This window comes from Oreochromis aureus, linkage group 7, assembly GCF_013358895.1.
Source record: "Oreochromis aureus strain Israel breed Guangdong linkage group 7, ZZ_aureus, whole genome shotgun sequence".
NCBI classification, from domain to species: domain Eukaryota; kingdom Metazoa; phylum Chordata; class Actinopteri; order Cichliformes; family Cichlidae; genus Oreochromis; species Oreochromis aureus.
Window position 1 is genome coordinate 5,131,117 of NC_052948.1, and position 15,593 is coordinate 5,146,709.

The window sequence follows — 15,593 nt, forward strand, 5'->3', positions numbered from 1 at the left end:
TCCGTCTTTTACGTCACTGACACAAGACAGATGCCAATTATCAGCGCGGAGAAGCGCCCGATAGGACATCGCGAACGATTTCTTGCCATCCGTGAAACTGTTAGGAAGACCACGTTGGAGAAATGTGAACATTTTATTTGTACTGTATTTTCTGCAGATTCTGACAGAAATCTGCAACTATCCTTGAAGCACCGCTCCTCTAAAACAGCAAAAGGATCATTATTAGGTTATTTGCATTATTATGTAAATAACAAAATAACTTAAAGCAAAATTTGGAAACATAAAGTCCGAAGTCTTTATATTAAGGGCAATCAGTCAAACAATATTGTTTGCTCTGGGTCTAAACAGAGCGAGTTGTGTGTGACATCTTCTTTTATGCATGCGGTCAGCTTTGAGCGCTCACACTAGAGCGCGTTTGATGTCGCATTTATGTGTAGTGTGAACAAGCAGACAAAAAAATCGGATTTGATCAAAAATCGAATTGAGCATTAAGACCTGCAGTGTGAACGTAGCCTAAGAATTGGACGGTCTAGCCTTCAGAATTACGTCACAAGCTCTCTCGGTGGAGTGAAACTCGGCCGTCTGCTCCTTGCTATCTAAAATATAACGGGACACTGGGGTAAATTCTTGACTATCTCACACTTCTGTTTAATCAGTTTTCTGTTTGATGTTTATTCAGCTGTGTGAAAACCCCGGAGGAACCCTCCCAAGGGATTAATAAAGTTTTATTTAATCTAATCTAATAACTTTAATCTCAGTCAAACCGATTTACTCATCAACAAATAAAACAGAAAAAAGCCAAACAATAACATTTTTAAGTTATCTAAGGCTACGTTCACACTGCAGGCGAAAGCGCATCAAATCCGATTTTTTTTTTACCCTATGCGACCCATATCCGATCATGGTATGACAGTGTGAACGCCACAAATCCGATATTTTCAAATCCGATCTGGGTCACTTTCGTATGTGGTACTGAATCCGATACATATCCGATGTTTTAGAAAGCGACTGCTGTGTGAACGGTCATGTCGCATTAAATCCGTCTTTTACGTCACTGACACAAGGCAGACGCCAATTATCAGCGCCGGAGAAGACATCGAAGGCTTCCTGGCCATCCAGTGTAGATGTCACTGAAACTGTTGGGAAGACAACGTGAACATTTTATTTGTACTGTATAATCTGCAGATTCTGACAGAAATCTGCAACTATCCTTTGAAGCACCGCTCCTCTCTAAAACAGCAATAAGGATCATTATTAGGTTATCTACATTATTATGTAAATAACAAAATAACTTAAAGCAAAAATTGGGAAACGTAAAGTCCGAAGTCTTTATATTAAGGCCATCAGTCAAACAATATTGTTTGCTCTGGGACTAAACACAGTGCGTTGTGTGTGACATCTTCTTTTGCGCATGCGGGCCGCTTTGAGCGTTCACACTAGAGCGCGTTTGCTGTCGCATTTATTTGTAGTGTGAACAAGCAGACAAAAAAAAAATCGGATTTGCTCAAAAAATCGGAATTGAGCATTAAGACCTGCAGTGTGAACATAGCCTAAGTGACTTATATGCAGTGTTGGGACTAACGCGTTATTAAGTAACGCGTTACAGTAACTACGTTATTATTGTGGTAACGAGCACGGTAACTAGTTATTATGCCAAAACCAGGAACCCGTTACTCGTTACTGGGATTTAGATAGGCTCGTTACTCGTTACTGCGTGTGGTGGATATCGCGGAGCTTCCACAGATTCAATAACATTAGCAAGTGGTGGAAGCCAGCAGGTGGATGAAGGAAAAGGGAGGCAAGAGGAGAGACCCAAGCGGCCGCCGGTCAGCGTGTCAGGTGAACTGAACTTCAGGTAAGAAGTTATGACCTGCAGTCTATCTGAGTCAGATATAAACCAAGTTTAGGTGCAGTTTATTTTCGGTATGCTGACATTTTCGTACTGCGTGCTAGCTAGCATGACGGAGTTTCTATACAGCTGTGTGGGTGCTATGTTACTGATGTTGAACTTTATTTTGTTCATAGGGTTAATTATTAGAGTTTCCAACCGTCCCTAAAAAACAGAATCGCCTGGTATTCAGAGAAAATATTACAGCGTTTCGTACTGAGGTGAAAAGGAACACAGTTTGTCCCGGACTTCAGCTACAATGAAAAAGACACAAAGCTGAAGCTGCACAGCTGCCTCTTCTTCTCTCATTCTCTCCTCTCCGTTTCTACTTCAATCACGAAACTGATCAATGATCAGCTGATCGGCTTTTCTCTCTTGTTTATTTATCGCCCACTTTGCGCCAGAAAGAGGAAACCAGCGGATGTCGCGTTAAACAACAGCAGCACGTTTAAGCTTGATCAGCTGTTGTTAGAATTTATTTAATATTAATTTCTAGTATCAGCTGATGTTTGCTGGAGCCACAGCTGTAAAGCTGCTGGTTATGATATCGGTTTGGATATGTGGTGAGAGGAAACATGCAGATGAAACCAGGAGATGTCCTTACTGAATCATCAGAGCTGAACTGGTGATGGAGAAACAGGTTTACCTTTTAGGTGACATGAATGAGTTGAAGGGAAGTTATGAACTGTTTCTGAGAGACAAATAACACCAGGATCCTTTTCTAAGTAGCTGACAGCTGGTAACTGTGCAGGGCGGGTCTAGCAAAGTGTTGCCAGGGGGCCAGGTAGGGCATTAACAGGAAAGGGGGGGACAAGGAAATACTTTTCTTTATTATTCTCATTTAAAATGTCTCGCTTTTAAAAAATAATTATCTGAGTCTTACAACAAACAATTGATAGATTGATACATATATACCATCAGAACAGTGTACATCACTGTCACAACAGTGTTTATTTTCATTCAAAGGCTTTATGATTTTTCCTATAATGGTGGGCGGTCTCTAGTCAAAATGCCGGGACGATTTTTTTGTCCCAGTCCAGCCCTGGATGCAGCTCATCTGCAGCCTGGTGTTACCTACATCTTCCTATTCAGAAGGCAGAATTTCCAAGTTCTGAGTACAATCAAAAGCACCACGACTGCAGTTTTTGTGTTGGATGTAAAAGCAGGCTAGAATCATGGCGGCGGTCAACGACGGTCCAGGCGTGATTTCTCTCGTGGAAATGTGCACATTATTTTTCCTTTCTGTTGGTAGGTGGCACAGTGCACTTGTGGCAAGTAAGCAAGCTAGAAGACTGGCAATCTTGCTGGGTATCCAGTTACAGAAGCAACACATTAACAAGAGAATTCTGAGTAAAACCAAAGTGACTTTCCCTAGTAACTAGTTACTTTGAAAGTAACGAGTAACTTGAAGTAACTGAGTTACTTTTTTAGAGAAGTAACTAGTAATGTAACTAAGTTACTAATTTAAAGTAACTTACCCAACACTGCTTATATGTCATTTTTAATTTGAAAATTGGTCAGATTTGACCCGAACACAACAGGAAGGTTAACCTGAGTAGCGAAAGACCGCGGGGGTTTGAAAACGATGTGCCGGGAGTTTGCTGTTCTCGTTGGCTCAGATATTTGAAGTTTACACATTCTCACCTGAAAATATGTTAAAAGTTTATTTTGCAACCCAGAAAGAGTAATAGGAGTAATATTAACACTAAGTAGCTGCCGCCATTGTTGGAAACTGGAATGGGCTGGGCCGCGCTATGAATTCTGGGATATAGTTTTTCAATTTTGTTGTCCGGGCAGAAAATCAGGAGAAATTTGGGAGAATGGTGGCTCCAGGAGATTTTTGGGAGGGGAACTGAAATTTGGGATTTTCCTGGAAAAATCAGGAAGGTTGGCATGTATGGACATATTGTTCATACAGTGAATCAGTTCTGTGAGGACACTTTTTAAATAAAAAACTTCCATGATAGCAAATGAAACGGTATTATTGCATGTCCAGATAAGAATATTTCTAGTGAAATGAGGGTCACATATATGTCAGCTGTGTGTCCTTATGTGCAGTTTTGTTTATGTCACGTGTGGCTGTGGCAGGCTGGATGTGGACCCAAATGAAGACACTCGTGCACGAAAAAATAAACTTAGAACGGCAGCTTTATTCGCTGGAAAAAGTCCTTCATAACATAAACTCACAGAAAACGAGAAGTGAAAGTTACCAGGCTATATTTTAGTTTTTAAGGCAGACTAATTTGTTTGGGAGGATTTGAATGGGTTTTTTTTTTTTTTTGTTTTGTTTTGTTTTGTTTTTTTTACATTTCGGTCCACACTCCACACCAGTTGGTGGCGGTAATGCACCTTTTGTTGTTTGCCAACCGCGAATAAACAATATAAAGAAGAATGTGCAGCTAATGCAGACTTCAAAAGGGGACAGGGCTGACAGGGTAGACAGATGACTAAACAAAGAACAAAACCTAAGAACATGGAATCACCAAGACACAGACTAGACACTGACTGAGGAGACACAGGGAACATGGAACACAGAAGGAGCACAGAACAGAAACCAAGAGACTAGAACCTAAATAGCAATGAAATCAAAGACTGTATAATAAGCCAAAACACAAAGCTCTTGTTATTGCTTTGCAATAGTGTCCTCATGGCTGGATTCATATTACTGCTTCATTTTTTTAAATAATTATTTTTCTTAATTTGTTGACTGTTTATTAAAAGTTCCTTTGTCTGTCTCAAAAAAGAATAATGATTATAAAGATGCCAAAATCTTTGATTCTACAAGTGATCATATTTCTTGAATCAACTGGCTGATTGTGATTGTTATTACCTTTACTCACATATCCTCTCACGTTGCACTTGAATCAGTTCTCTTGATTCTCATGTGTTGCAGTCAGGACTTGTCTTTGTTGGCCTAACAATTCTTTTACTTTGTTGATCTACAAGGATGATTTCTTTAGTCACCATTTTCTAAGTTAAATATAAAATTATCAAGAAAGTCCTTCCAGAGTTTGACTAGTTATACGTATGCGCTTTTTTCATTCTATTTACAGAACCTGCTGTGGTCAAGAACCTTACTTTCACTGGTTTCACAACAACATCTGTGTCTATAAATTGGACTAAACCTGATGGGGGTGTTGACTGGTACATAATCCAGTGGAATGGGACACAACAGGTCTCCAGCCGCACAAATGAAACTTTCTTTACTATTCCAGGCTTAACCCCTGGCACCCTGTACAACATTTCAGTGGCTGCTGCTTCTGTAAACCAGTCAAATGCGGGAGATAACAGCTATATATCTACCTTCACAAGTAGGTCCTTGTTGTGTATTGTATTAGTGAGATATTTCCAAGATTCAGGTTGGATGATTATATACGTTTTGTCCTTCATGGTCCAAACTGTTTACACATGTATGAAGTTTTAAGGAGTATCTGATACATACATAGAATCCAAATGCTATTCTCCTGTCAAATCAAATTTCTTCATCCAGTTAAGATCGCATTGTTCCTTTTTACCAGTTTTTATCCAACCAGAACCTGATGCAACAAAGCAGTCAAAGTTGGCAACATCGTCCACAAAGCAGCACAGATGAGATGAGGTTTTGGTGTAGCTTTGCAGTGCCTTTATTCTTTCACACATAGTGTTGTGCTAATAGTTTTAACTCTAAAAGGACAATATTTTAGAGCTTTTTATATAGATATTCACTGCAATACAGGTTTTTGAGAAAATTAGCATAGAGAAAAAGGGAACTGAGCATAGGAACGTGTGAGAAGGACTGGGGTGAGCGTTTATTGGCAGGTGAGGTAGTTTCAGGCACAGGGGAAGCAAGCCGAGTGAGCGGTATTATGATAAGTGTTAGTTTCTACTGTCTACAACCTGAGGTTGTGGTTAGCTCTAGAAGAGACAGTGGACAGGAGGACAAGCAGGGTAGACAATGAATGTCCAAATAGCTGACAGACTAGTGACGTAGAGATGGCCCCGCTGGGTTTAAATGCAGCCTGGCTGATTACCACTGATGGGAGACAGGTGAGTGGAAATGGCCAGGAATCCATCCCAGGGCGGATCCAGGATAAAGGCAGCAGGCAGACGAGAAACACCAGCTGCTCACTCGGACCATGACATGTTATTCATACAGTCAGTCAGTTCTGTGAGGACACTGTGTAGCTAAAAGACTTCCATGATGGCAAATATCATGAAATGAAACTGTATTGTTGCATGTCCAGATATGACAAGGGTCACATATATGTCAGCTGTGTGTCCTTATGTGCAGTTTTGTTAAGCTGACTCGCCTTTTGAGCTACCGTCTTATACTTGATATGTGTTCTAACCGCACTCCTTCGTGTGGGTTTGTTGTGTGTATGCTGTGTCTCTGCTTTTGCTGTTGCTTTGCATAGTGTCCTCGGATTCATATTATTGCTTCATGTTTTGTTTTGTTTTTTGTTTTTTTAAATAATTATTTTTCTTAGTTTGACTATTTTTTAAAATTCCTTTTTCTGTCTCAAAAAAGTAACGATTATAAAGACGACAAAATCTTTGGTTCTACAAGTCATCGTTTTTATTAAATCAACTGTCTGATTGTGATTGTTATTACCTTTACTCACATATCCTCTCATGTTTGCACTTCAATCAGTTCTCTTGATTCTTATGTGTTGCAGTCAGGACTTGTCTTTGTTGGTCTAACAACCTTTTACTTTGTTAATCTACAAGGATGATTTCTTTATTCACCATTTTCTAAGTCAAATGTAAATTATCAAAAAATGTCATTTCAGATTTTGACTAGTTATACGTATGCTCTTTTTTCATTCTATTTACAGAACCTGCTGTGGTCAAGAACCTTACTTTCACTGGTTTCACAACAACATCTGTGTCTGTAAATTGGACTAAACCAGATGGGGGTGTTGACTGGTACATAATCCAGTGGAATGGGACACAACAGGTCTCCAGCCGCACAAATGAAACTTTCTTTACTATTCCAGGCTTAACCCCTGGCACCCAATACATCATTTCAGTGGCTGCTGCTGCTGTAAACCAGTCAAATGCGGGAGATAACAGCTATATATCTACCTTCACAAGTAGGTCCTTGTTGTGTATGTCTGTGAAGGTTCTCAGTCATCCAGGTCATCGTAGTCAAAGGAGTTTGCAAAGAAAAGCGTCTGGACTTCTTTGAGTTGCTGAAGACGTTTCACCTCTCATCCGGCTTCTTCAGTTCTAAGGTCAAATGGCCGAGTCCCAGATTTAAACCCAGTGGGAGTATCCCCCAAGGAGGACAAGGACCCCTGGTGATCCTCTAATCACATGAGCCAAGGTGTGAAAGTGGGTGTGGGACCTAATCAGCCAGGGTTTCAGGGTGAGCTCATTGTGAAACCTGGCCCCACCCTATCATGTGATTTCCTGAGGTCAGATGGCCCAGGATGTGAGTGGGCGTTAGGCGTCTGGGAGGGAACTCAAAACTGGATTATAGATGGCAGACAGTTGGTGTCGTAAACCACCGCCTCTGTTCAAAGATGGTCGCTCACAGTGGACATAGATGGCCTCTTTCACTCCTCTTTCAAACCATCTGTCCTCTCTGTCCAATATGTGAACACTGGCATCCTCGAAAGAGTGACCTTTATCCTTAAGATGCAGGTGGACTGCTGAGTCTTGTCCTGTGGAGGTGGCTCTTCTATGTTCTATGTCTATGTTGGACCTCTACATTGGAGAGACCAAACAGCCACTTCACAAGCGCATGGCACAACATAGAAGAGCCACCTCCACAGGACAAGACTCAGCAGTCCACCTGCATCTTAAGGATAAAGGTCACTCTTCGAGGATGCCAGTGTTCACATATTGGACAGAGAGGACAGATGGTTTGAAAGAGGAGTGAAAGAGGCCATCTATGTCCACTGTGAGCAACCATCTTTGAACAGAGGCGGTGGTTTACGACACCAACTGTCTGCCATCTATAATCCAGTTTTGAGTTCCTCCCAGACGCCTTAACGCCCACTCACATCCTGGGCCATCTGACCTCAGGAAATCACATGATAGGGTGGGGCCAGGTTTCACAATGAGCTCACCCAAACCCTGGCTGATTAGGTCCCACACCCACTTTCACACCTTGGTGCATGTGATTAGAGGATCACCAGGGGTCCTTTGTCCTCCTTGGGGATACTCCCACTGGGTTTAAATCTGGGACTCGGCCATTTGACCTTAGAACTGAAGAAGCTTCTCGGATGAGAGGTGAAATCTTCAAGCAACTCAAAGAAGTCCAGACGCTTTTCTTTGCAAACTCCTTTGACTCCTTGTTGTGTATTGTATTAGTGAGATATTTCCAAGATTCAGGTTGGATGATTATATACGTTTTGACCTTCATGGTCCAAACTGTTTACACATGTATGAAGTTTTAAGGAGTATCTGATACATACATAGAATCCAAATGCTATTCTCCTGTCAAATCAAATTTCTTCATCCAGTTAAGATCGCATTGTTCCTTTTTAACAGTTTTTATCCAACCAGAACCTGATGCAACAAAGCAGTCAAAGTTGGCAACATTGTCCACAAAGCAGCACAGATGAGATGAGGTTTTGGTGTAGCTTTGCAGTGCCTTTATTCTTTCAAACATAGTGTTGTGCTAATATTGTCTTTGCACATGCCACAAGTACAAGGCAACGAAATGCAGTTTGCATCCATCCAGAAATTGCTTTGGCAATAATATAGATGTATTACAAAATATGGATCTATTATAGGTATGTTACAATGTACACAGTATAAAGGTATGTTATGAATATTCTTTAACTGTAAGTATGTACAGGCTATCAACAGGATATAAATATGGTTAAAAATATAAAAGCTATATAGAAATATGAAAAATTAAACTATACAGATTGTTGATACGAAATTGTGAGTATTAATAAACAGTTGTAGAACTATAGTTATTGTATTGTATAGAATGATAGTCAGAATTTAATTAGAACGTTTACATAGACATTTGTTGCAATATACCTTATAAAAAAATAAAAAAGACTGAACTATGCAGAGGATGAGATCTACACCTTGTGTCAGTGTTTACTTTGTATGTAGTTGTATTGTAGTCAGCTTCACAGTGGAAAGTACAGAAAATCATACTAGAGCATCTTAAAGGGCTATAGAAGCTGTTTCTGAAGTCATCCTAAACAAAATTAAAATTAGTCATGATAGCTAAAGACAGAAATAATCGCCAGAGCCAAGAAAACTAGAGGAAGACATACAGTTTTCAGAAAACTAAAGAATTTAATTTATCATATTTTCCAGCTCATTCCAGCTTTTTGCATCCCTGTAAAGCTTTTATCCAAGAAGGTCCTTTGAGTGTTGCGACCAAGGCATGGTTCACATATAATGGTGTTTCTCGTGACCTTAAAGGAAACAACTGGCTCCAATTAGGATTTGGAAAATTAATCAGTTTTTAGTTATTTTTTTCAGCATAGCTGTAGATGAACAATCATTGTATTCAATAGAGATAATACAAGTACAGATATGTCTGTGAAGGTTCTCAGTCATCCAGGTCATCGTAGTCTAAGGAGCTTGGAAAGTTGAGTTTAAAGTTGCTTTAAGACATTTCATCTCTCATCTGAGAAGCTTCGTCCATTCTAGGGTCAAATGGTGGAGAGTCCCAGATTTAATGTGCACATTGGCATCCTCGAAAGAGTGACCTTTGTCCTTTAGATGCAGGTGGACCGCCGAGTCCTGTCCTGTTACGTATACGTTACGTATGGCACAACATAAGAGCCACCTCCACTCGGCGGTCCATCTGCATCTAAAGGACACATTTTTGGTCTGTACACATTTTTGGTCTGTACACATTTTTGGTCTGTTCACATTTGGACAGAGAGGACAGATGGTTTGAAAGAGGAGTGAAAGAAGCCATTTACGTCCACTGTGAGCAAACATCTTACACAGAGGCGGTGGTTTACGACACCAACTGTCTGCCATCTATAATCCAGTTTTGAGATCCCTCCCCAGACGCCTTAACGCCCTCTCACATCCTGGGCCATCTGACCTGAGGAAATCACATGATAGGGTGGGGCCAGGTTTCACAATGAGCTCACCCGAAACCTTGGCTGACTGTGACCCATACCCGTTTTCACACCTTGGCTCATGTAATTAGGTAGAGGATCATCAGGGGGTCCTTTGTCCCTCCTCGGTGAGATACTCCCACAGAGCTTAAATCTGGGACTCTCCACCATTTGACCCTAGAACTGAAGAAGCTTCTCGGATGAGACGTGAAACATCTTCAAGCAACTTAAAGAAGTCCAGACGCTTTTCTTTCCAAGCTCCTTAGACAACAAGTACATATTTAGTCAGATTGTCTTTATTTAATTTTGTGACTTAAATGAAGGTGAAGCTTTAACAGGAAGTTAAGTTGCCGCTTGTGTCGTTACTTTTAAACTGCACTAAATAATGAAACAACTAAAGTCAATCAAGTATTTCTTTAAATGTTAATGTGAACCTATTCAAATCAAAGCTCAGACTCTACACATTATGCCCTGTACATAATTTCGAGTAGTGAGGGAAAGTCAAATAGTGACTGTATATGCAGGCTAAAAGTTGTAATATTATGTTTAATATGTTTTTTGTTTTTAATAATGCATTTGTTGTGTTATTAAAATGCGATTTACATCTTTATTCTACAGGGCCTGAAAAGCCTGGGACCATTAGTGTTACACAAGGAACCAACACCTTAAGCATCAGCTGGATTTTGCCTCGAGGAAACATTAGTTATTATCAGGTCAATATATCCAATGAAAACTTAGTGTTTACAAACTCCAGTCAAACAGTGGCCACAACAACCAATTTTACTTATTTAAAACCCGGGAGACTCTATAATATCACAGTGACTGCTTTTGCTGGAAACTTCTGGAATACATCTGACCAGGTGTCATTTGCCACTGGTAAGCCCAACAACCTAATCTCTTTTCTTTATCGCCATGTTTTTTTTATACGGTGGCTGGGAAGTGCAAATCACATTACAACATCAACAACAAAAGCCACTGTATTTTTAAGACCATGAGAACAACTTTGGATTCCATTAGAATGCTTCAAACATGAATTGCTGTTTTTAAATGTGTTATGCAGAAACATCTAAACAGTTAAAAACAACAACTACAAAAAACCCATCACATGTGTCTGTAGATAAAGGGTGGCACCCTACCTGGAAACATAGGAGTAGACTTAATTTATTATATTTTAGTGGGACTGATATGTTTTGTACTTCTTTAAATTAGCAAAATGACTTTAAGACGATGTTATTTGTCCCCTTTAGTTCCCAAACCTCCTGGCTCCATCATCTTGAGTAGACAGAGCAACTCCTCACTCCAGCTGCAGTGGGCAACACCTGATGAGATGATCGGAGCTCCAGACATCATATACAGTATCACCTATCAGGCTGTGGGTGGTCCCAGTCAAAACACAACTTCCACACAAAATAACACTTTGCTTTCACTCCTTGACTCTGGAACCAACTACACTGTAACAGTAAAAACTATTGGACCTGGAAATTTAAGCAGCACGGTTGTTCAGAATTCTTCTTTTACCTGTAAGTACAACAAAAAAAACACCAAAGCCATCAGACTGTCTGTTTTTAATGCATGATTTTATTGGCCAGCAAGAACACTTCATATTAATGAACATAATATCAGTGTCAGTGTTGGACAGTTTATCGTTAAGATATAGACAGGAAATATGGTGTGAAGAGTTTGGTATGACATGCAACATGGGTCCTTGTTTCCTATCAAATCAGGGATATTGATGTTATGAGTGACACTCATTTAACTTCTGCTGTTTAACATTGTTTCCTAATTTGTCATCCTTTTTAGTGCCAAACCCAGTGAGGAATCTAATAGTCAGCCCTGAATCTACTACTTCACTAAACGTGAACTGGTTAAACCCACTGGGGGTCAAATCATATTACAGATACTTAGTTGACACTTACAATGACACAGGAGGACTTATTTACTCAACAAACATCACCGATAACAGCACTTCTGTACTGAATCTAAACCCAGGAACTAACTACAGTGTCACAGTCAGAACAAAAGCTGGAGAAGGAAGTGAATCTACGGTGGAAAAGGCATTCAATTACACAAGTAAGAACTAATATATAAACTCAGTCAAACTGTTGACGTATCAGTGCTGTTTGGTCTGTGTTTTGTTACTTGAATACTTCAAAAAATTAAAAATGCTCCTTTTTATTGTGAACCTTGATTTCTACAGTGCCCGAACCAGTGGCCAACCTCACAGTGGAGACTGTGACCATGACCTCTATCACATTGACGTGGTCCAGACAAAATGATTACAAGCCTTCCTACTCCTACCTGGTCATAGCAAGACAGAATGGCAGCGAGATAAAGAATGATTCAACAAAGAATGAGACCTACACCTTGTATAATCTGACCCCTGGAGAACTGTACACATTTTCTGTGTTCACAGTTATAGCAGGGGTCAAATCCACAGAGGAAAATGCACAGAGTTACACAAGTATGTCTTACAAATCTCTGAAATGTGCTTCCAAGTTAAGTCTTCCTCATCCATCTTGCAATTTAGTGATCTCCAACAAACTGTCAGAGCTTGGTTATGTGTGATGATCACTTTGATATTGTAGTTTTTATATTTATAGCATTGTTTTTTTCTTAAAGTGGAATTGATAGGAGAAAAGAGACAGAGAAAAATGGCCAAATTCCAGGCACCGCAGGCAGATATAAAAGCTTCAGAAAAGCTGAAGCCTACAATTTTCATAAAAAATTGTCCTCCCTGTTTAATAGTCAGTAGCTGTTAGCTCGATACCTTTGCTCTTTAGTTTCTAACCTTTCTGTGAAAGGTCTCAACCTCAAGCCAAAATATAACAATATCAGGGTTCTTACTGATGTCATATAAACTTCTAAAAGTAAATCTTTAAACTTGTTTTTGGTCAGAATACAAGTAAATTTGGTTGACATTTTCTTTTTGTTACTACTCAGCCTCTAGTAATCAATACTAATGTTCATTTAATTTGAATCTTCCTTTTTTTTTCCAGTACCTGAAGCAGTCTTAAACATTACAGCCATAACAACCACAACTAGCCTTTCAGTGAGCTGGACACTGGTGACAGGGAAGGTCTCCAGTTACAGTGTTGTGCTAAATAGTGCTGGACAGTTAGTGAACAGCACGGATGTAAACAATCAAACTACAAACACAGTCTTTGTGGACTTGATACCAGGAGTAGTTGATCACCAAAAGTGGACCTTATGAGAGTAACAGTTCACCTGTTTGCAACGCAACCTGTGAGTTGTATTTACATTTTACTCACAGAGCCTGAAGTAATCAGGGATCTTACTGTCAGTGAAATTAGGACATCCTCTATATTTCTGAATTGGACTCAACCAGTGGGTCAAAGGTCATTCTATAGAGTAGAGTGGACAAATGGAATAATAAAAATAAATAAGACTGTGACTGAAGCTAAAGTAAATGTTACTGAGCTGACTCCTGGAGTGTGCTACACTTTCACTGTCACAGCAGTGGCTGGAGATGACAGAACAGAAAGTGACATGGCACAGATTTATCGATGCACAAGTAAGATGAAAACTATTATTTTTGCTGGCTGAGAATGTTTTTCTTGCCCCTTTTTTAACAGCTTTATCTTTTAATCTATTTATTTTGTCTTTCCTTCGTTTTATTTCATTGCTGAAGGTGAAACAATTACTTAGAATAATGTGTCATTTTCCTCACAGTTATGAAGCTGAAAAAGGTTTTTGATATTCAGGTGATGTTTGTTTTTTAAATCAGAGTGATGTTAGTGGTGTGTCATCTGATGTCACACTTCATTCAGTCCTCTTATATCTTAGTTTCCACAGTCAGTGGTCACTTTTTATGGCTTTCATGTTCATCCTTCTGGCTGGAGATAACAGAACAGAAAGTGACATAGCACAGATTTATCGATGCACAAGTATGTTGAATACTATTATTTTGGCTAACTGAGAGTGTTTTTCTCACCCTTTTTAAAAAAAATTTTTTTTATATCTAATGATCTGATGATCTATATATAAATATATGTATATATTTATACTTTTACATACACCGTTCTTTTTTTTTTTAATTAAAGAGCCACACATGCCAGACAATTCTGCTAGCTTGGTGAAATCGACTGGTGTCACACAATATTTTCACACTGCAGATTGTTTCCACGATGTTTAACAACTCTAATAGAGCACAGTATTGTTTGTTTGTTTTGCGTATAAGGTGATTTTACAAATGTCTAATGACATCTTTCTTCATTTCTCCATTACAATTTTTCCAAACATTGTAGCTATCACTAGTGTTGCTGTTGGTGTATCGGTACCGGTTTTTCCCATTCTCTTCAGTGTCCTCATCGGCTTTATTATCTACTGAGAAAGGTTTGCCACTATCACCAGCGATATAAAAATTATCGTTAAATCTCCGTGTATATGAATAAATTCTAAATTTACAGTTTACATACTTTATCTACTCCTGTAGGCCAGCCAAAAAAGAATCACCAGACATCCAGATTCAATCTTTAAGGTAAAATTTGTGTGTTTGTCATTTTGTTGTACTGTATGCATGATATACTTAAACAAAATTGTTTCTCTAATTGCTGCTTTTTCTTCTTTTTCTATTTTTTTAATAGAGACAAGATGTAAATACGAAATCTTCAAATCAGAAAACATGAGCATATCTTTCAAATGTAATGTGATGCCACGGTGCTGGGTATGTGACCCAGTGTTGTGAGTGGATTCATTTTTCTTTCCTTTGCATTAAGAAGAGGATTTAGGTTTAAGGTTTGATTGGTTTAGTTCTTTTAGTGACTCTTAGTTTATCTATGTTTCTGGGCCATGGTTTCTTGTTTGCTGTTGTTAGGTTCCTTTTGTGTATTAGTTTCTGTCGCTCTCTTTTCTCTCGTGTTGTCCTCACCTAAGTCTCTGGAGTCGTGGATTTGGGTCCTCTCTCTGCTTGCCACACAGCATCATGACATGTTAGTGTTTTTCTGAACAAACCTTATCACTAAACTGTGGTTCAAGCAGAAATGTGGCTGTGAGTGTTGAGGACTTTGAGGCTTATTACACGAAGCAGAGAGCAGACTCCAAATATGGCTTTGCAGAGGAATTTGAGGGAAATCACAAAAACTGAATATTCATTTTGCTAGATTAATTTTTATGCCTTTCAGGCTTTTGATAACAGTCATTTAGCTTCCTGGATTCAAACACTGAGGGGTTTTTTTTGTTTTGTTTTAACATTAATGAATGTTGACAGTGGACGAAACTGCAATAATGGATTATCTGTCTTGGACACTTTGCTATAATTGCATATTTTTGTATTGCTAAGATGTTTTATAAATGCTTCTTAATACTGTATATGTCTCACTGATGATTCGATCCTTTTGCTCAGTGTTGGGAACCACTAGTGCTTGGAAGTTTAGGCTTCCCACGAATTTGTGTTGCATGTTAAATTACTTATATAATCAAAATAAAATGTATTTATTGTACCACTAAAAGTGCAGTCTCTAGCTCAAACAACACCTTTGCATTCAAACACAGAAGATTGGTATGTTGTAATATTTTAAGCATGGCTTGTTTCCAGTCGTGCCATTACTGCCTGAATGACTGTCATGGATTTAGGTGATCCAAATGTAAGTGCAGAAGAACGTCTTTAACATCGTCGCAACTTCCCTTAAGTACAGTAGCAGTGCATGTGGGTTGGAGAT

At 39.2% G+C, this 15,593-nt stretch overlaps 1 protein-coding gene across 1 annotated transcript in view; it reads left to right on the forward strand.

Moving 5' to 3' along the window:
* LOC120441057 (receptor-type tyrosine-protein phosphatase eta-like) overlaps positions 1–15,388 on the forward strand; it is a 33,350-nt gene extending 17,962 nt beyond the window's left edge. The window contains exons 5-13 of the mRNA XM_039614721.1: positions 4,942–5,199; positions 6,703–6,960; positions 10,534–10,791; positions 11,163–11,435; positions 11,716–11,985; positions 12,113–12,376; positions 12,912–14,268; positions 14,369–14,413; positions 14,520–15,388. Coding sequence (XP_039470655.1) covers positions 4,942–5,199; positions 6,703–6,960; positions 10,534–10,791; positions 11,163–11,435; positions 11,716–11,985; positions 12,113–12,376; positions 12,912–13,126 — 1,796 coding nt within the window. The 3' untranslated portion in view covers positions 13,127–14,268; positions 14,369–14,413; positions 14,520–15,388. The remainder of the gene's footprint in view (positions 1–4,941; positions 5,200–6,702; positions 6,961–10,533; positions 10,792–11,162; positions 11,436–11,715; positions 11,986–12,112; positions 12,377–12,911; positions 14,269–14,368; positions 14,414–14,519) is intronic.
* The last annotated feature ends 205 nt before the right edge of the window (positions 15,389–15,593 follow it).